The 22560-nt window shown below is 32.0% G+C and overlaps 1 protein-coding gene across 7 annotated transcripts in view; it reads left to right on the top strand.

The window, feature by feature from the left end:
- Positions 1-22560, top strand: part of SNX13 (sorting nexin 13) — a 153237-nt gene that overhangs the window by 93795 nt on the left and 36882 nt on the right. For 4 of the 7 annotated variants that reach the window (XM_050783102.1, XM_050783103.1, XM_050783106.1 and 1 more), the window contains 6 exons: positions 3885-4078; positions 8951-9055; positions 9572-9704; positions 14049-14086; positions 17975-18044; positions 22342-22514. In XM_050783102.1, coding sequence (XP_050639059.1) covers positions 3885-4078; positions 8951-9055; positions 9572-9704; positions 14049-14086; positions 17975-18044; positions 22342-22514 — 713 coding nt within the window. Of the gene's footprint in view, positions 1-3884; positions 4079-8950; positions 9056-9571; positions 9705-12819; positions 12994-14048; positions 14087-17974; positions 18045-22341; positions 22515-22560 lie in introns of those variants that run through there. The other 3 variants (XM_050783104.1, XM_050783101.1, XR_007724026.1) reach the window with 2 other exon arrangements.

Genomic DNA, 22560 nt, shown 5'->3' with positions numbered 1-22560 from the left:
CTTGTGATTTCTTCTTTGATCTATTGGTTGTGTGAGTGTGTTTTCATGTTTTCAAAGGATAAGTAGGGTAAATAAAAAGTGTGTTGTTTGATTTCCAAAAATATATGAGTTTTCCAGTTTTAATTTTGTTACTGATTTATAATTTTATCCCATTGTAGTTGGAGAAGATACTTTGCATGATATCCATTTTTAAAAACTTTATGAGATTCAATTTGTGGCCCACTGTATGGTCTGTTTTAGAAAATGTTCCATGTGTACCTGAGAAGAAGCTGTGTGCTGTTGTTGGAAAGTGTTCTGTATGTTTGTTAAATCTACCTGTTATATTGTGTTAAGTCCTCTATTTCCATACTCATCTTCTGTCTAGTTCTATCCGTTACTGAGAGTGGGGCATTGAAATCTCAAACTATGATTGTGGCACTATCTCTTTTTCCCTTCAAATCTGTCAGCTTTTGTTTCATATATTTTGATGATCTGTTACTAGGTATGAAAATGTTTATAATTGTTGTATCATTTTGTTATGCTGAATCTTTTATTAATATATAATAACCTTATTTATATCTTAACCTTTTTTGATTTAAAGTCTATTTTTCCTGATACTAGTATAGCTTCCCCTGCTCTATTTTGGTTGCTGTTTGCATGTGATGTGATTTTTCATCCTTTCACTTTCAATTTATTTATGTCTTTGTATCTAAAATCTTTGTAGACAGTATATCATTGGATTGATTTTTTTAATCCATTCTGCCAGTCTCTGTCTTTTGATTAGAAAGTTTAATCTATTTACATTTAAAGTAATTATTAATAAGGAAAGACTTCTGTCATCTTGTTATTTGTTTTCTACATGCTTTATATCTTTTTTGATAGTAATTTTCTACGTAACTGACTTCTTTTGTATTTAGTTGATTTTTTGTAGTAACATGTTTAAATTTCTAATTCCTCTTATGTATATTATGTAGCTATTTTTTTTGTGGTTACTATGGGGATTACATGTAACATCCTAAATTTATAACACTGTAATTTGAAATTATATCAGCTTAATTTCAAATGCAGTCAAAACTTTGCTCCTTTACAGCTCTGTCACCATCCCTCTTTTGATGATGTCACAAAACTACGTCTTTACAAATTGTGTGTTCAAAATATGAACTAATAGTTCTTATTTAAATGAGTTACTTTTGTAGATTATGTAGAAACCAGGATGTGCAGTAACAAAGTACAATATTTCTGGCTTTCAGATTGATAATTAATTTTTTAAAAACCATATTCGTCTTTCCAGTCACATAGAAAACAAAAAAAAATAGGAGTTACAACTCACTGTTAATAATACTAGCTTTTATAATTGCCCATATTTTTATTTTTACTGAGATATTTATTTCTTCATATGATTTCAAGGTACTAAGTTACTATCTAGTGTCCATTTGTTTAATTTACCCTTCAGCACATTTTGCAAGGCAGGTCTTATGGTAAGATGCTTCCTTTGCTTTTGTTTATCTGTGAATCCTTATTTCTCTCTCGTTGTGAAGTATAGTTTTGTCAGATATAGGAACTTGGTTGACAGTATTTTTCTTTTAGCACTTTGAATATCACTCCATCACCTTCTGGCCTCCAAAGTTTCTTGAAAGAAATCCGCTGATAATCTTTTGGGTTTTTTATATGTGTTGTTTTTCTCTTTCTGCTTTTGGATGATTTATATTTTGAAAGTTGAATTATAATGTGTCTCCATGTGGATATCTTTGAATTCATCTTAGTTGGAGATTGTTGAGCTTTTTGGATATTTATATTCATGCCTTTCTTCAAATTTGGGAAATTTTCACTTATTTCTTCAAATATGATCTGACGATTTCTCTCTGTCTTCTCTTTATAGAACTCCCACATGTAACTTGGTCCTGCAGGTACCTTAGGCTCTGTTTACTCTTCTTTATATTTTTACATTCTGTTTCTCGAATCTACAACTTTTATTATTCTATCCTTACATTTGCTGATTCCTCTGCCTGCTCAAATCTACCTTAAATTTCCTTTAGTGCATTTTTTATTTTAGTTATGTACTTTTCACCTCCATCATTTTATTTTGGTTTCTTCTAGGTTTTCTATCTCTTTATTGATCTTTCCGTTTTGTTCATAGATTGTTTTCTTGACTTTCTTTACATCCTTCTTTAGTCTTTTGGGCATCTTTAAGGTAGTTATTTTAAAGTCTTCTTCTAGTAGATATTCCGTCAGGTCTTTTTTGGGGACAGTTTCTGTTGATGTATGTTGACTTTTTTTCCTCTTTGAATGGGCCACACTTGCCACATACTTTGTGTGCCTTGTTGTGTGTGTGTGTGTGTGTGTGTGTGTGTGTATATGAATAACTATTTGAATCTAATAATGTAGTAACTCTGGAAATCACTTTCTTCCCTTTCCTTAGGGTTTGCTGTTCTTTATTGTTGTTACTGTTTTTATTTTTAATATGTAGGCTGTCTATGCTAAGGATCAGCCTGAGGTATAAACTTAAAGTCTTCTCAAGACTATTCTGAGCTTGTGCTTTTCCCTGGGCAGGTATAGTCACTTTCTAATTTTCCCGCATATGTGGTTGCTTTTGAATGTCCTCATTTTTAATGCATGGCTCCCAAAGGGAGAAAAAGATAAAACTGTGGGAGTCAAGGGAGAAAGGGTGCCAGTCTTCTAAATACCTTGCTCGTTACTTCAGCAAGAAGTAAAGGGGCTTGGACCAATCAAGAGATATGCAACAACAAAGGCTGCCTATATTGTGTGCACCTCTGTAATCAGAAGCAGCAGTGTGCTGTCAGAGCCTAGATTCTGAATATTTGAAGGACAAGTTGTTTTTTGTCCACCCTGGTTCCTGCTTGCTGTGTACAAGCTAATTCTGGAGTGCATGCATAGCTACTTGTTCTAGGGGTCTGGGAGTGAGGAATGGGTAGCTGCAGTTGTGCTGCAGCTGAAATGAACTGAAATTAACCAAAGCTTACTTCCCAAGCCTTCCCCTAAATATTGCAAATCTTCAGTAGATTCCAGAGTTCCAAATTAGTTACATCAGATTCTGCCATTGCACTTGCTGTGGAGGTGGAGAGAGAGAATTCTGGTGTTTCACACTCCCACGTCTTCTTTGAAATTTTTAAGAATTTTAAATATTATTAAATTTTAAGTAGCTAATATTTTGCTTGCCAAATTCAGTCCTCTCTTTATTCTCTGAAATGTTTTTCTTTAGAAACCATGGAGGTAGAGCTTTATTTTGTTTTGAAGGAAATAGTTATCAAAACTAATGTGCATTTACCAAACTGCTTTTAAAATAAATTCTAGGAGATTCTAATGCAAATTAAAATTCATTGAGAAAGAGTACTTTATTGGGAACATACAATGTATAAAACCTGTTTGTATCATTTTTGTTCATGTGTACATGAGGGATTTTGTTTTTATACCATTTTAATATATATATTTTTAATTTAGATTTTACTACTATTACATTAGAATTGCTTTTATCTGGAGGACATTTTCAGTAAACCTCTATACATTTTCATTTTTGTGATAAAAATATAAATATGTGGTTTGTTGAGTCATTTTAAAAAATATGTCTAGAAATATTCATAACAGTCTTTATTGAGAACAAATGTTGAATGTTTTATGTAACAAATTTATTCACTAGAGATTTTATGAAAAGTGGGATTTAAAAAATTATGAAATATATTCCTTCACTTTTGTTTTTAACATAACTGTTTTTTTTAGCATAACTAATTTACAACTATATTTTCACCTCAGGGATTTGCTAAAACATTTTCAAAATGTGGAGTTTTAAACACTTGAAACTTTAGTCCTTCTTTACTTGTCATACAACTACATGGACCCCAAATTGTGTGACACTAATATTTATGTTATTATGGATTTTTGATTGGTAGATTACATGCAGCAAACTGGAGGTCAAGCACATCTATTCTTTTGGATGACAGTGGAAGGATACCGGGTTACCGCCCAACAGCAGCTAGAAGTTTTATTAAGTCGTCAGAGAGATGGAAAACATCAAACCAACCAAACCAAAGGTCTTTTAAGAGCAGCTGCTGTTGGAATTTATGAACAGTATTTATCAGAAAAGGTGAGAGTTTATTTTGATTACTGTTTTCTTCTTTATCAGTATTATTAATAATTTTTGTAATCCATTGCTTATGCCAGGCTGACTACCTCAAAAACGTTGTTTCCTTTAATCGATAACAATCTTCCTGTCTGTCTGTATCCTCGTTTAAGTGAAGATTCTGATGTTTAGGCAGTCAAATTATCATGTCCACAGTCATGCAAATACTAAATGACAGAATCAAGATTCAAGGTCACATATTAGATTCACCACAGGCTGAAAGTAAAAGTATAGAAAAAGATAAACCATGCAAAAATAAACAAAAGAGAGTACATATATATTTTTTAAAAATGTATATATGTTTAAATGTATGTATTAAACATATATACATTTAATAACAGCCCCCAATGAATGAAACAAAAATTTGCAGAATTGAAGGGTAAGAGAGACAATTCAACAGTTATAGTTGGAGACTTCAATACCTCACTTGCGATAATTGATAAAACAATTAGAAAAACATCAAGGATATACAAGACTTCAGGAACATTATAACTCACTCAATCCTATAGAAGAATATATATACTATACTATAATTCTGTAGAATGTAATACATCTGTAGTGTCTATAGAGTATATTTTATATGATTATATAGATTATTATAGAATGTATAGAATACATATATAGGATAGAATTGCTTTAGAACTTATAGAATACATGTATTATTCTAATAATGTAATATTCTAATAATATAATAATTCTAATATAATATTGTAATTTATGTATATATTATATGTAATATATGTAATACTGTAATACATATATGTATATTATTCTATAGACTGTTTCCTCTAATGACAGCAAAATACACATTATTTTCCAGAACACATGAAACATTCTCCCAGATAAATCGTTTGCAAGGCCATAAAAGTCATCTCCATTTAAAAGTATTGGAATAATTCTTTGATCAGAATGGAATCAAATTAGAAATCAACAAAAGGAAATTTGGGGAAACTACAAATAATCGAAAATTAAACAACATATTTCTAAATAGCCTCTGAGTCAACAAAAAGTGACAAGGAAACTAGAAAGTATTTTTAATTGAGAATGAAAATGCATTGTATCAGAATTCATGAGATGCAGCTACTTAGTGATTAGAAGAATATTTGTAGCTCTAAAAATGTGTAGGATAAAAGATCTACAATCAACAATCTTAAGTTTTTACCTTAAAAATCTAGAAATGAAAAACCCAAGCCAAACAGAAGAAGGAAAACAAAGATTATTATGAGAATCGTGAATAGAAAACAGAAAAACCATAGTGAAAATCTAAAACCAAAAGTTGGTTCTCTGAAAATATCAACAATATTGACAAACCTTTAGCTAGACTGGCCATGAAAAAATGGGAGGAGACACAGATAACCAAATTCATAAACGAAAGAGGAGACATGAATCCTGACCCTACAGAAATTAAAAGGAGTAAGCAAATACTATGATCAATTTTATGACAACAAATTAAACAACTTAAAGTGGACAAATTTTTAGACACAGATTGCCACACTAACTCAAGAAATAGAAAAGAAGATAATTTACTTAATTAGGTCTAATTTTTGCTGGCTATAGAAAAAATGCTAAAATCTTGGTCTGTGGTAAAATCATATTTTTTTAAGTATAGGACAAAAAAATGTTTTTCTCCAATTTGAAATACTTTTTAAATGAAAATGGAGAAAAGGATTACAGTAAACAGAAATTTATATACTGTTTCTCTAAAATTGGTAGGTGATCTTTGACGAGGCCAAAAGCAGCCTAGAGAAGAGTTGACAGACTGACCTGAGTTGTTTGATGTTACATGTAGGTTGTGGTAAAAACTCATATAGTTAACAGAATGACTCCTGTTTTTGAAATAAGACTACTTGAATATTAAAAAAAAAAAATGTGTCACCAGAAAAGCCAACTTAAACAGGATTTTCTAAATTTCTTTACTAAAACTAATTTATCTGGAATTGAACTTCAGTTTCAAAAGTTTGTCTATTTAAAAACCATTTTTCCTCATAAAGGGATTTAACTTATGATAACATCATTATGCTTCAAAGTATTCAAAAATGAGCATTGTAGGCATGGATAGCCTGTGTGATAAATTTATAGATGGAAAAGACCTGATTGACAAACAATTGAGATACCTACCAAACAAGCCATATATATGGTTTTTGGACTTTTTTTTGAGCACCAAAATCAAATTTCTACGCATTTAAAAACCTATTTTTAATAAATAAAATCCCAATTATTACATGCCCAAATTATTTTGTTGAAAGGATATTTAGGCTAGGCGCAGTGGCTCACACCTGAAATCCCAGTACTTTGGGAGCCCAAGGTGGGAGGATTGCTTGAGGCCAAGAGTTCGAGAGCAGCATGGACAACATAGCAATACCTTGTATCTACAAAAAGAAAAAGAGAAAAAATTAGCTGGAGTTGGTGGCACAAGGCTGTATTCTTAGCTACTTGGGAGGCTGAGCCAGGAAGATGGCTTGATCCCAGGATATCAAGGCTGCAGTGAGCCATGATCACACGATTGTGTTCCAGCCTGGGTAACAGAGCGATATTCTGTCTCTAAAAAAATTTTTTAAAGAAAGGTTATTTAACTTGATCCTTCACATTGGATTGACACAAGAAATAAGTGTGAGGTGGGCTTGAAAAGAGCAGATCTAAAAATCAAGGTGAATTTTTATGTTTGACTATATTCAGTGGTAACACTGCATAAAAAGATGTCCTAAAGGCTTCAGGCAGTTCAGAAGAGTATTATTAGAGAAGGAAACAGAAAAAGCAAAAATATCCTACTGCATCATGGACTCGATAGAAAAGTCATTATTTATTTTTGTTAAATATAGATAATACCTGTTTTGCACATACATTCTGCTTTTATGTACATTTGCCTTTTAAAAAGTCTTTCTATATTTTAAGAATACAAAACAATATAACCTATAACATTTAGGTATCCAATAGATTTTATAAAAGGTTTAATGGTACATCAGAGGTCACAAACATTGTAAATTACATATTGTTGTATTTGTCTCACACAGATTATTTGCCACTGTTAGTCCCATTGGTTTGTTTAAATAATCACATTTCTGTAATAGAAAAGTAAAGAATACACATTAAGAGATAATTTTGGGAAAGCATTCACTTTTATATTTTCATGTTAAAGTAATAACATGCGTACAAATATTTCTTTTTTGTTGTTGTTTTGTTGTTTTGTTTTGTTTTTTGAGACAGAGTCTCACTCTGTCATAAAGTTTGGAGTGCACAATCTCACTGCACCCTCTGCATCCCAGGTTCAGGCAATTCTCTTGCCTCAGCCTCCCGAGCAGGTGGGATTGCAGGCATGCACCCACACCAAGCTAATTTTTGTATTTTTTTAGAGAGACAGGGTTTTTGCTATGTGGGCCAGGCTGTTCTCAAACTTCTGGCCTCGAGTGATCCGCCTGCCTTGGCCTCCTGAAGTGTTGGGATTACAAGCATGAGCCACCATGCCTGGCCATATAAATATTATTTTTGTGTTACTTTTTTTGGAAGAGGGGATCCTGACTTGTTGTGTTTCATGTTGGTACACTAAAAGTGTTGGTCATCCTATACCAAAGATGTGGCTTAATCCATTCTGTGTACTTGAGATATATAGGAAAAAGTAAAGTTTAAATAATTGTAAAATATTATTTTTCAAATTCACCCTTTTTATTTCCTAGAAAGTGAGTTTAGTGAGCTTAGAGGGCAGATGAAAGGGCAAAACCAAGTAACATCATATTCCTCTCTAATATTTGTTACATACTCGAAGCTGTTTAGTTCTCCTGTTTTTATTTCGGGGCAACTCTGCTACCCCCCAAAACACAAAACAAATAAGCATCCCACTCAGAAAAACAACAACCACACAACCTGCTTAGGTTTACTAACAAAAGTGTCGAATTGACAATGGGGCATTAGAAGTTGTATAGCCCTTTTCCTACATATTTATACCCTGATGTTTACTTTTTTTTCTCCTTTCTTGATTTATCCAACCTGTTCCTTATTTTATTGGATAAATTAGAGAAGTTATGTAAATAATATTTTTTGTTAGTTTCTCTAAAAGTTGTCTCTAGGGCTCATTTACTCTCCAGACTTTTCAGAACTAAAAATGCAAAAGTTGATGTGCTGAAGCTGTTGACATGTCTAGCTTTTCAGCATTTTTTCTTTTAATAAAGAAATTTTTGAAGTTGAAATGTCAAATTTTGTATTTCCTTGTGTTATCTGTGTTACTATATGCTTTGAAATGGAAGTTCTTAAAACGAATTAATTTTAAGGATTTCTTTCCCCATATCACACTGGAACTTTGCTGCAGCATTGGTTATAAAACCAAATTTAGGATAACAGTAGTCTCTTTAAAGGACATTCAAAAGGATTCTCTAGTGTCAGATAATAAATGAAATCACTTATTTGTTGATCAGTCATATTAATACACATCTAGTACTACTGAATACTAAACACTAACTCCTAATGACAGTGTTTCCTATGTGCCAGACACTATGGTATATATCTTATATAGATCTCTTTTAATCCTTACAATAATCTTAAATAACCTTGCATAGTATTATCTCCATTTTACAGATGGGGTAAATGAAGCTTAGTGAGAGATAACTTGTTAGGCAGAAGTCGAGATTTAAATCCGTGTTTGTTTACAAGTCTGCTATGTAGTACATGAGGAAGAGAAGGATTTAGTCCTGTTTCATCCTTCTTAAATGTCAAGGCGTCATTTACAAACCAGTGATTCTTACCTGCCAGTTATTTTCAATATTATATTCCATTATTATCATACTATCAAGTATCATCTTGTATTAAGAAATTACAGAGATCATTACTATTATTTTTCTCTGTTAGGCATCTCCAAGAGTTACTGTTGATGACTATTTAGTAGCAAAATTAGCAGATACTTTGAATCATGAAGATCCAACCCCTGAAATCTTTGATGACATTCAAAGGAAGGTATTATTATGTACAGCATTTATCATTTTATCTTTTTTGAGAAAAAATACTTTTATGTAATGTAATTAGTTTTTAAAAACTTTTTAAAAGTAGAGTGGTATTAAAAAGATAAGCTATGGCAATTATACTTCTCAATTCCAGAAATGTAAACCAGTATTTTTGTTTATTTTGTTTATTTTCTGAGGAAAATCCTTAAGTTGGGTTGTTTTATTTGAATTTGATTGTAGAGCTAGATATTAACATGAGCCTTGAACCTTTATATGTACTTATTTCTCAGAAAACACTTCCCAGAACATGCTGTCTGTGACTTGTGTTGCAGTAGGATTTTTTTCAATATAATTTAGTTACTGGAGGGATCAGAGGAAATCATTTGTTGTGAAAAAGTCTTATTGCTGACAGCGTGTAACTATGATACATTATGACAAGACCTCGGTGTGTCTTTTGGTGAAATTGTATTTCGTAAAAATCACCACATACCTGTATTAATTGTTGACTATCTTGATTTATTTCACTAAGGTATATGAACTGATGCTACGAGATGAAAGATTTTATCCTTCCTTCAGACAGAATGCACTTTATGTGCGCATGTTAGCTGAGCTTGACATGTTAAAAGATCCTAGTTTCAGAGGATCCGATGATGGAGATGGAGGTAAGGTGGCACCCATTTTACACATATATGCATATATATTTGTATATATTCGGCTTACCAAAAGAGCTTTTATATAAGTTAAAAATGTTATTGGAGTCCAAATATAAACTGTAATATATTTAAAAATCTACAAATGAATGACAGAGTTTAGTGACTGTACTAAGTTAAAATATTGAAAATTTAATAATGGATTAGAATATAACTATAGAAACCTTGAATTCTTAAAGAAGAATGTTTTCTTCAGGTGAGTCACTAAAATATTTTTATGGCAGTTTCCCTTTTGCGAGTAAGTAATAATATTCATGATTAACAATAGAATTATTGAGAAGATTTAATATGCAATAAGTAATGACTCAGTATATCATAAACTATAAAGCATTATAAAAAAAACTACAGTTTTAAATATCTTTAATTGTATACTTTTCCAAATTCTACACAGTGTGAGAGACTTTTGAGCTAGAAAAAGCTGTAAGAGTCGTTTATTCCAACCTTCAGTTTTTTCAAATGAGGATAATGAGACCTATTAACATGTTATAGTGAAAAACGTGTTTTAGGAGTCAGAATGTTTAGATTTTACTCCCATTCTACCACTTACTACCTATGTGTTGTCCAAGTACTTAAATTCTTCAAGCCTCATTTTTCTGAGTTGGTAAATCTGGAACAATATCCTCATAATATCTTACATTAGTCATTGTTAGATTTAAATGGAATTATGCATTTGAAAATGATTTATAAAGTAAAACACAAGTATCGATTTTTATTAGTAAATAGTGAGTTATATAAGAATAGTGGGAGGGATAGTCTTTAGAACACAAGTTTCCAAATTCTTAGGCCCAGTGATCATTAACTTGTGATTCAATTCAGAATTATTTATTAAGCTCTAATTAAATATCTGACGTTTGATGATCTTTCTGGTATGTTCTACCAAGTAAATGAATGAGGTCAGTAAAAAGTAAACGGGAAAGATTAAGTATTTTAAGAAAGTGCTTCAGTTATGACCATTTACTAATGAACAGGTTTTATGGACAAGCACACTTGGGAATGGAGATAAAATAGCGAGGTCGTGAGCACTGCTTAAAAAAATATCTCTATTATGGAAGTCTCTCAGTCTCCCTTCTCCTCCACCTCTTATCCCTCTGTCTACACTAGTGAGATTTTGTTTTTTAAATAATCTAAGAAATCTAGTTACCGAAGTTTACATTTGAAATTTAGTAACTTTTGTTTGGATGGTTTATCTGATGCCTTGGGTTTTTAAATTAATACTCTTTCAAGTTTACTTTTGTGTACAATTGGAATAATCTATTAACTGATTTTGATTGCATAAGTATGGAAAATTTTAAAAAAAGAATAGAGTTCTTCTCTGTGAGTTGAATAGTAAAATTTTATGTACCTCTAGTTTGTTGTATATATCTGTACTTACTGTCTCTGTTGAAAAATGTTCTTTTATAGAGATACTATATGAAATTTGCAATAGCAACTCTGTGTCAGCTAACCATCCTAAAATGACTATCATAAAAGCTTTTGTTGTTTATACTAATTTTATCTATTTTAGAAATTTCTTAGTATTTGTGAAGTAGATTTTCTATATGACTCAGAAAGAGAGAAGACAAAGTCATAACCAACTAATTTTATGGGCTTCTAAGTAACGTGTAATTTAAACTGGTGATGGTAGCAATATATTCTGTGGAAGTAATTTTTGATCCTATAATTTAAGAACTCTTTCCAGCTTTTAAATGGACTTTTAGCTTCCATTGATATCTTTCCAGCCAGTCTGTCGTCTTCAGTACAGCTATTGGAAGCAAACTATAAGCAATCTCAAACTTCCTAAAATCATATGCTGTACTTTTTTGAAACATGAAGTATATTAAATTTTTTTTTTTGGGAACTGGTTTTGATCTGAAGTAAATTTGCTTCTCATATATCAGTCATTGAGTAACTTCTCACATTTGAATCATTGATTGTAGTTTCAGATTACATACTTATATATCTTATTGTCTTTCTAAGACATTGCTGTCTAATATTTTGTTTCCTAATTGATGAGTTTTATACTGTGAAATTATCCCTTTTTTGAAACCATTTGAAAAAAATATGTGGACTGATGGGTATAATATGAAACATTACTATTTAAAATAACTGTCAGGTTTTTTTTTTTTTTTTGAGACGGAGTCTCGCTCATCGCCCAGGCTCGGGTGCAGTGGCGCCATCTAGGCTCACTGCAAGCTCTGCCTTCTGGGTTCACACCATTCTCCTGCCTCAGCCTCCCAAGTAGCTGGGACTACAGGCGCCCGCCACCACGCCTGGCTAATTTTTTGTATTTTTAAATAGAGATGGGGTTTCACTGTGTTAGCCAGGATGGTCTCAATCTCCTAACCTCATGATCTGCCTGCCTCGGCCTCCCAAAGTGCTGGGATTACAGGCGTGAGCCACCACGCTGGGCCAATAACTGTCAGCTTTGTTGTCTTTGTCAGTGTTTAGGTTTTAGGCCACTGGTTTACCTTTTTCAAATAGTAATGCTTCTGATATACTTCTTTTTATATGATTATTTAATCAAAAAAAGGCCTTTCCACATTTTTTTGTTATAAATTAGTTTTCTGACTTTTAAAATTAAGCTGCTCAGCACTACATGCATTTTTTAGACATTCTGAAATTTTGACTACCTTTTAGACATTCTGAAATAATTATCTAATCTAGGGATTAATGTGCAGCTGATTTTTTTAAAAGTAGTCTACATTTGAGCCTAAAATTAATGGACCAAGTCATATCATATGGTATAGTACTGTATCCTCTGGTGGTTTTTCTTTGCTTGAGTAGAAATTTCATTCCTATTTAACTAAACTTAATAGTAGGTAGAGAATTAGCTGGTTGGCTTGCTTGTGCTTACTATCTCTCCTCTCTCTTTTTCTCCTCATTTCATCCATTGCCCTTTCTGTTTATTCATGATTACTTTCTTTAGTTATTAAATTATTTTAAAAATAGATATTTTCTCCTTTATTACAACAGAGTTTCATAGTCTTTTAAAACTATATGAATATGTTTTCCTTTTTAAGTTTTAATCTCAACATTGTTTTTCTCACCATGTTGAACAGTGCTTTCTTTTGTTTTCTAATATTTGTAGGTAGTCATCCAATTCTTGATTAAATGTCGACCAAGATTGATTTTATACTGTATTTCTGGATCTTCTTATTGTTGATCAAGAAAGTAAACTATGCCCTATTTTGATCCCAAATTCTCCTTTAACTTGACTTGTCTTTGGTGGGAAGATTTAAGAGGTGGGCAGACTACAGAAGAGGTAGGAGGCATATAATTGAATAAGGAGGATAGAGAACTATTTTACTCATTTTAAGTATCACCAAGGGATAATCCTAGGTGAAATTCCCATTTTTTTAATGACCCAAAGGGCTGAAGAACCAAGAAATGTTCTTGAGCATTTAGAGTAAATTTGGAAGGCAGTATCAGCTGCCTCCTTGTAGAAATTATAGTCTTGCTTTTTTGAAGACCCATTTAGAGAACCAAATTCATAAATAACCTCTTAAGTGCTAGAAACCATATATTAAACTGTGTATGAATATTGCTTTACCATAGATTTGTTTATGTGTTTAATAAAGAAACACCTTAATTGGTAACTTAATTTTCTTAGATTTATAATAAAACCATAAGGGAAAAGATTATTGCTTGATATTAATGTTTACTAGTAATCTAAAATTGACTTACTCTCTAACATTAATTTTTCCCAGTTGCTTTTTAAAAAAGTTAAATGGAATTGCATAAGCAGTTTTAAGTGTCTTTTTGTCTATTAGTTATATATTGATTTAAAAATCTGGACTTCCAGTATTTTCAAGAAAATCTACCACCAAGAATAAGAGGACTTAATAGACCTATTAAAAATAAGTCTGTTTCTCCCTCACACTACAGACTGATTTTATTTGTAATCTTTCTTAATCCAGTGAGACAGAAGTTACAGAATAGTGCTGATGTTTCCTAATGGGCCTCATTCTGCAGTGTTTTCCTCATGCTTATATTGTATTAGGCAACTTATTTGATACTATGAGAATAAAAACATTTAATAATTACTCTCCTGAACACTAATGCCTTTTTGATTTTTGGCCAGCTATCAGGTACATACCATATTGTCACTTAAATGCCTGGCTTAGAAAACCATAGAACTTTAAGGGATCAAGTTTTTGGGAGTATTCCACAATTTTATTTTTTTATTTTTTTATTTTTTTTTTTACTATTATGTTATATCTTGGCTTATGTGACTTTCATTCTTGGTGTTTGAACCTTAGATAAAGCAACCGTTTTAAAGTTTTTTGCTGTATACTAAGTTGAATTTCCCCCCTGCAGAATCTTTTAATGGGTCTCCTACAGGAAGCATAAATTTGGTAAGTACTATTATGGGTACTTTATTAAAGTGACTTGAAAATAATGTAAAAGGCTGAGCCTTAACATATGTAAATAAATGATATATAAAGAAGGCCCCAAATCATAATTTAGTGTTATAAAAAGTTATTATGCTTTTAAAGAAATGCTAAGTTCACATATAAGGCATATATGAATTAGAACTTAAAAATTATATTTTATCTTTATTTAAAAAATTGGTTTAGGTTAAACCTGCATAATTGCTTTTGTGCATTTTGTAAAAAATTGATTTCATTATTTTTAATTCCAATATTTAGCATGTTTAAATTATGATTACTAAATTGCTATGATAGGCAGTAAGTTTGTGACACATAAATGTTTATATTGGAATCAGTTTTTTTCTCCTCTTGTATTTAGAAAGAAATATAAAACTGGTGAGGATAACCAAAACCAAATAGATATTTCTTATAGTCTACACCAAAACAAATTCAGGTCGTTGTAAACAAAAAAAAATTTTTGTTAAGTTTAGACAGTTTTACAGCAACTACATCCTTAATGATTAGAAGTTAGAATGACATGTTTTTAGAATCTCAACTGTCATTGGCATTTTATATATTCAAGGTACAGTGTAAAATAATGAACATTTTAGCTCTCTTATATATCCAACCTTGCCATTGAATAACTTATTTCCTAAGATGCTGTTAGGAGGAAATATTAGTGTTCTATGAAGGTTTCAGTCCAGTTTGGCTGGGTTGGGGAGGGGAAAAACAGGTAAGGTATTGTTTGTTTTGTTTTTCCTCCTACCTGCATTACTTTTTCTTTTAGACCTTTCGTAATAGCTAAATGTTTTAGAGGTTAGTTGTCTTATGTTTACTTCTAAAATAACCTTATTGAGTAAATGTTCTATTACTGTATTATAACCTTTAGTAAAACACTAAAGCAGATCTGTTGTGGAATTGTCAGATACTTTGTAACTTTTAAAATATTTCCTAAATCATTTGGTATTATTACCATTTACTTGTTGTAGTCCAGAGCTTTAAACAAAAACTAATTGCTCCTAGAACTTGAAGGAAGTGTTAAAAATAATGTTCATCATATAGAAAAGTTTCCAAATGTGATGAAACCCTTCCTTGGTTTGAAAGTTTTTAGTATTCACATTTGTAGTGCTTGTGTAAATATTTAAACACTACTAAAATTTTTTTTTTCTTTATTCCATGTCTGGAATAAATGCTTTTCCAAATAAGATAAGTCTCCTTTGTCACATGGTAGTATAAACCAGAATAGTCTCTGGATAAAAAGAAGGTCATTCTTGAAGTCAGTGACTTGGAGTATTTTATTATTCCCATAAATCTATTTGATTCATACTGTTAAGTAGTTGGACCATGTAGACAAATTTTAGTGAATATCTGCGTTTTAAAAATAGCTTAAGATTATAAACTAGATCACAATAGTTTATTCCAGTATGCTAAACAAAGGAGATATTTAATGTGTTTGGTATTGTACTCATTTTGCCATTGGTAGCTTGGTAAGTAAGTTACAAGCATTTAGTGCCATTTTCGTTGTGTTTGATGACTATCATCGTAAATTTGAATTTTCAATTTTTGTCTTAGTGTTAAAAAACACTTTCTTACAAGGAGTTTAAGAATCATAACTTAAGGAGTACTCTGCAAATTGTGCTTATTTCAATATAGCATTAATGTACTTGTTTTGAAATCACAATTCTCTTTTGCTACATTTCTAAATCAAGTGTAGTTTTGTCAATATTACTTTACCAATTGTAACTTTGTAGTCCATTGGATATTTACATGCATTATAACTGTAACTAATATTTTTCCAAAGTTTTCGTCATATGTAATGAAAACAATATTTACTAATTGCATATTTTAAAAGAGATAAAAAGACATTTCTCCACAAAGCCTTTTTAACAACTTTTGGATTGCATAGTATGAGATGCTAACATGTTTAAAGAGATAAGTATATTTACCTTTTTAAATGTTTACAAGGGAAGGTTACCATTATTAATAATGCTTTTTTTAAAAAAATAGATTATTTTATGTTACCTGTGCTGGCTTATAATTAGAAGAAGTTATAATAGAAAATATAAATTTGGTAGAATATTCCATTTCCTCTGAGTCTTCTATCTTTCACATAAAAATATTGAAGTAAAGGTTGTGCTATTTCTATCAAAATGATTTCTTGAGCACATAAAAATAAATGCATCCTTTTTTTTTTTTTTTTCCCAAAGCATTTTCATTCATAGTGTGTCCTGACAGTGATGTAGAGTAGGTATTAGCCCCATTTTACCATTGGGAAAACTGAAATCCAAGAAAGTAGTTGATATGGTTAAAGTCTCTTAAGGTATTGATAGTAGAGCATGGACTAGATCTAATTTAATTTGATGTCTTTGCCATTTGAGTTGACCAGGGAAGTCTTGTGGATTATCTGCATAGAATTATCACATTTTACTTCTCTTAACAATCAGTTTTTAGTAGATACATTTTTGGCCTTCTTCTTAGAATGCAGTTGCCTTAATTTAAGTGACTGTGTCATATGGATGGTTGCATTTAAGTCATTTAGATGACTGTTTTAGTAATAATAATATTACATTAGGACTCAAAAGCTCATTCACATCCTATTATTTTTAAAGAGTGAAATATATCTGAATTTTATGAATATGTGAAATGTGTGAATAATGTAAATACATGAAATATGTCTAGATTATATATGTTAGGTGCCCTCAAGACCACTTCCAGGCTCAGTGATTTGCTAAGAAAACTCACAGGACACACCATAGTCTTACTCATGGCTAGAATTTCTTACCATGAAAGGTTATAAAGCAAAATCAGCAAGACAACACGTGTGAAATGTTGCCATCAGGAAAACTCATTGGAGACTAAATGTACAGGTTTTTTATTGGAGGCAGATTACATAGCACATACCAAAATTCTAGACTCCTAGAAGGAAAGCAGGTGTTCAGCATAAACATTTCTTATATAGATAGTTTAGATATGGTAAACCACTCTTACTGGTTGGAGAATGCTGGGAATCTTCCCCAAATTTAAGTTCCCAGATTCCGTCCAGGGAACAACCTTGGAAGCAGTCTTTTCTAGGCAGAGCAGTTTCAGGCTGCTATGTTAACTCTGCAGTCTGCTTTAATTATATGATTATATTCCTTTTTATGTATGTGTGGATATATGTATACGTGACAAAAATATTTTTAAAGTTTAGACCCAAAGGTCGTAGTTATAAAAGATTCGTTTTGAGTCAATCAATAGGCATTTATGTTTGTGGAATTGTTTTTGAAAACTGATCATTTAAAATCTATCATAGTCTATGGATTTACCTCATTTAATAAATAATCAGAATAATAGCTAACGTTTGTTATATTAGGCAGTTTTCTAAATGTCTTACATGTCTTATTTAATCTTCACATAATTCTCTGACTTAGGTAGTATTCTCATTTTATAGATAAGGAATCTAAATTAAGTATAACAATTATTTCTATATTAACAAAAGTATTAAGCTAAAAATACAGAGCTGGTTCTAGTATATTTCAACATAAATGTTAACGTAAGAATATGTCTACTTATTTTTATCTAGATTTTCTTGCCATATAAGGACCATAATTGAAAAGTAGCAAGTTACAGTAGATGGACAAGCAATTAAGGGAGAACTAATCTAATAAGTTTATTACTGAATTATTTTGTTTTATTGTTTCTTAATCTTTGCTTTTTTTCTGTTAGCCTAAATGGAAAAGATTATTGTGTGTGGAGGGGATGGAGGGTATACAAATAATATATAGTTTACATGCATGAAAATGAGTAATTGTAATGCATATATGATGTAGAATTCTTTGATACTTTTTTTCCTACAAAATTTTAAAAATTTGTTTCCGGTTTTTTTTTTCTCAGTCTTTAGATGACCTTTCAAATGTGTCTTCTGATGACTCAGTACAACTTCATGCCTACATTTCAGACACTGGTAAGAGAGTTTGAAGTATAATTACTGCATTAAAACTATGTATTATTGTATCCCTAAATAATTTTCCACACTTAATTTTTACTAACCTTTTTTTGTTCTCTAGTCATATTTCTGTTACTTTTTTTCTGCAGCATGTCCTTCATTAAATTCTATTGTATTTATTTGCTTATGTATTTGATCTCTCTAAGATTGTGACTATCAACATTTGAAAATGCTTATGTTCTAAGTGTTTTACTATTTCTAATAAACTCTGAAACCATTCTTTTCCTCTTTGTGCTTGAGTCTAGTTGATAATTGTCTGTATAATTCTCATTAAATCTTTTCTGGAGAGATCTTAGTTCAGGATTAGTTTTCATACATGCAAAGTCAGGCTAGGTAACTGGGTTAAATGAAGCCTCCGGTATAGAAACTTGCAGAACTTCAAGAAGTGCTTGAATGAGGTGAGAAACCTCTAAAGCTTTGTGATCATTCAGCGTACATGTAGAATTGTTAGTAAACCCAGGAAAAATAACCAGTTTTCATCATTGCCATTGAGTTATTAGATAACACTAATGAGTATTAAATAATGATAGTTTTCTTATCTGACCTCTCACTGTTCTTAGAATATAGAAGTGTGTTTGTCATATTACATACTGAGGTATATACCTCAATTCAATTTCATGGTTACATTTTAGACACTGAAGAGATTTTATAGTATAGTATAGTATAGTATAGTATAGTATAGTATAGTATAGTATAGTATAGAAGACATTAACTTGTATCTTTTAAAAATAGATCTTCGTTTCCATTTTCTTCTCACTGGAACTGAAGTCTCAATTTACATTTGTTGCCTGCCAGATTTCTGGAAGAAAGCAAGTATTTATTAGCTTCTTAAAATGTATGGAAGCACTGTGCTAGGTATATTTTTAAGAAATTATTTCAGGCTGGGCTTGGTGGCTCATGCCTGTAATCCCAAAACTTTTGGAAGGCCGAGGCAGGCGGATCACGAGGTCAAGATATCGAGACCCTCCTGGCCAACATGGTGAAACCCTGCCTCTCCTAAAAATACAAAAATTAGCTGGGCATGGTGATGCGTGCCTGTAGTCCCAGCTACTCGGGAGGCTGAGGCAGGAGAATCGCTTGTACCCAGGAGGCGGAGGTTTCAGTGAGCCGAGATCACACCACTGCACTTTAGCCTGGCAACAAAGCGAGATTCCATCTCAAAAAAAAAAAAAATATTATTTCTTCTTGAGAATCGTGTAAATACTGAAGAAGCAGCATAGTATAGTGGTTAAGAGTATAACCTTTTTACTGAATTGCTTGGGCTCAAACCCCAGCTCTGCCGTTAATAGTTGGGTGAGCCATCCAAAATTAAGATCTAGTTTAAAAAAAAAAAAAAAAAAAAAAAAAAGCTGCTGGTGAACCTGAGTGAGTTCCTTAACTTCCTTGTACCTTAATTTCCTTATCTGTAAGATGGGATAGTAATAATAATAATACATAACTCATAGAGTTGTTATGGAACTAATTAATTACATTGGTAATTATGCATGATAGACATATTTGATTGTTGGTTCATTAAATACTTATTTTACTAACTGGACTTCAGAGTCTCTTTGATTCTAGATCTTTTAGCATCTTTATTTCAGAAAGTAGGAGTTTATAGACTAGTCCAGTGCTACTGAAAGGAAGCAGTACACACACAAGAATGGTGATCTAGTATGTGTATTGCTTCCTTCATTAATCAAGAAATCTTGCTTTAAAAAGTATTGGCTAAATTAAACAATGTGATTAGTAATGAAGTTGATTTACATTCTGGTGCCTTTTTTTTTACATAATAAAAATTAGTAGCAAATAGTTTGCAGATCACCTGCTGTGAGTAACATTGGTCTAACAAAAACAAACCGTTCTAGCTAAATCACCGTCTTCACAAAACCAGTATGTGTAACCCCATTGTCTTTAAGTCACATTACCTTGATGTCTTCTGCATTTTTTTTTTATAATTACCTTATTATTTTTCCTACCGTGCATGCACCCTGGGTGATCTTCCAAGCCTATCGATTTTTGACAAATTCTGATTATTCTTTCTTATAGCTCTTCTCCTTTTTTGTTTCTTGCTATTCTTGCTCTTGTTAATTTTTAATTGGTTATGGTTAGCTGCCTAATTGGCCTCTGCTTTCTATTTTCCTTTCCCAAACCTATCTTGGACACACCTGATAAAACCATTCTCTTGTTGCCACGCTAACTCCATTGAGAAATGGTGGTTCTCTAACGTGATTAAAATGTGTTGTGCTGTTTGATTTGCATAAGTCTCTGAGAGACAGACAAGTGGACGAGGTGAACAGTGAATAATAGTGCTACTTATAGAGCAAGATGTCCAAAGTCTACTTCTAGTCATATATTTTGTCAAATCAGAAACGGTGATAATAGATGGAAAGGGAATGAAAGACAATTTTGAAAAGAAAGTGCAAATCTTAGAAAAATTTTTATGAAAGTTCGGGAAGAGCTTCTGTCCAACTACTCTTGCCAATATAGAGTTCTAACTTATATGTTATTAATTTACCAAAAAGCTATACTGAACTTCTTCTGCCCAGTTGTATACAAAGTAGCAAAATATTAGCCCCAGACCTTGACCATTTTTATTCACACTTACAAATCAACGTAATACATTATTACAAGATCAGTTTTAGACTTCTGGTTAGTGTGGTAGTCTGAACTGCTATGGGAAATCATGCCTTCCACGTATAGAAAGGCTGAAAACATTATTACAAGAATAGCTGAAGGGGAAAAACTACAGGTGCCATATACCATGAAGAAAAATAAATTCAGGGAATTGAAGGGGTGTTAAAGCAAGGGGTTCATAGTAGCATAAAGACTGGATCTTGATTTTGATAGCATTTTCATTCCCTCACATTTAGAGGAGGCAGGATGGGCCAAGGCCATGGGAAGCTGGAACAAAGTACTTCACATAAAGCCTAGAGTCACAAAGGGCAGCTCGATGTCAAAGAGGAACTAGGAAAACTTAGCCTGCCATCAGTAGAAAGAACAAGAAATGTCAAGATTATGATTGGAAATGGTATCTGTCACCCACAAAATACTGAAAGCCCAGCTTGCATCCCATCATGAGTATGTCCGGATTTAGCTGTCCTCAAGTGATTATGTACTGCAAGATCTCAAGCCAGAGAGTTAGTATTAAAATTATTTCTGAACCACTGAAACCAGCAGTTAGAGTGATGACACTTGACACTGTTCAATGTGAATGCTTCCCTAGCCAAGGGCACTCAGAACACCCAGGGAGAAATAAAACCAGCTGGAAATGAGCTTACAGAAAGCAATTAATAGCAACAGAAAGAAATATGAACCACAATAAGAGAAAGCCAACAGAACCAGCAGATAATTTGCATCCTGTGAACTTGGAGATGGCAGTCTTAATAGATTTGGCCATAAGTATGTTAAAAATATTCCTAGAGAGAAATCCTAAGACAAGAATAAACAATATGAAAAAGAACCAAATAGAACTCTACAGATAAAAAAATACAGTGATTGAAATAAAGGTCACAGGATAGATTAAGAAATAGGCCGGATACAGATGAGAAGAGACTCAGTATTAACTTTTGGAGACCTAATTGTAGAGTGCAGAAAGATAAAGAAATGGAACATCAGAAAGACAAGTTAGAGAAAATGATTTAAAGTGCATCTCCTTAGTTAAGATTAGCACAAAATGGGAACAGGCTTTGATTTTAGAGATTACCTGACTTGATATGTGGCAAATTAATGCGAAAATGCTTTGAAAAAAAAAATCCCCAGAATAAACTGCACTTGTGAACTATTGAACATATCAAAGAAAAAGAAAATTACCAGAAGATAAATGTTACCCCGTGGCTGTTGCTGTTTAGTTGAAAATATTTTAATTATAACACAACTGAAGAGTGAAGGCTAGGACAAAACATTATTTTGTTTATTTTTTCTATATTAAATTTAAGAAATTCTAATTTTACTCTCTGAGGTAACATTAGATGTAGTAATATAATGATGTAGTGATGTAGTAACAGAAAGCTCTTTGGAAGAGAGAGAATTGTAATGGGTACCACTTTGTGATTGATAGTGTCGTACTAAACTTAGTTTATTTTGTATTTTAGCCATTATATGTAATACCTTATGGATGTGAGTATGGAGGATGGGAATCTATCCTTTGGTGACATCCTTCTGTCTCAGTCTATCATTTCAGATTCTTCTTCATTTCATATTATCTTTTTTGTTTTCTTCATCTTCCTCCTTTTTTGTGTCTTTCGTTCCTCTTCATTTTGTTTTAAATGACTAGTATATGCTGACTATGACCCATATGCTGTGGCAGGCGTTTGTAATGATCATGGCAAGACATATGCATTATATGCCATCACTGTACACCGGCGCAACCTGAACAGTGAGGAGATGTGGAAAACCTATCGTCGTTATAGTGACTTCCATGACTTCCACATGAGAATCACTGAACAGGTAATGAATTTTTAAAAACTTGTGTACTTTATGTTGTTTCTTGATT

Source organism: Macaca thibetana, chromosome 3 (assembly GCF_024542745.1).
Source record: "Macaca thibetana thibetana isolate TM-01 chromosome 3, ASM2454274v1, whole genome shotgun sequence".
NCBI classification, from domain to species: domain Eukaryota; kingdom Metazoa; phylum Chordata; class Mammalia; order Primates; family Cercopithecidae; genus Macaca; species Macaca thibetana.
The sequence above is the reverse complement of the archived record's forward strand: the minus strand, read 5'-3'. Positions and strand labels throughout refer to the sequence as shown.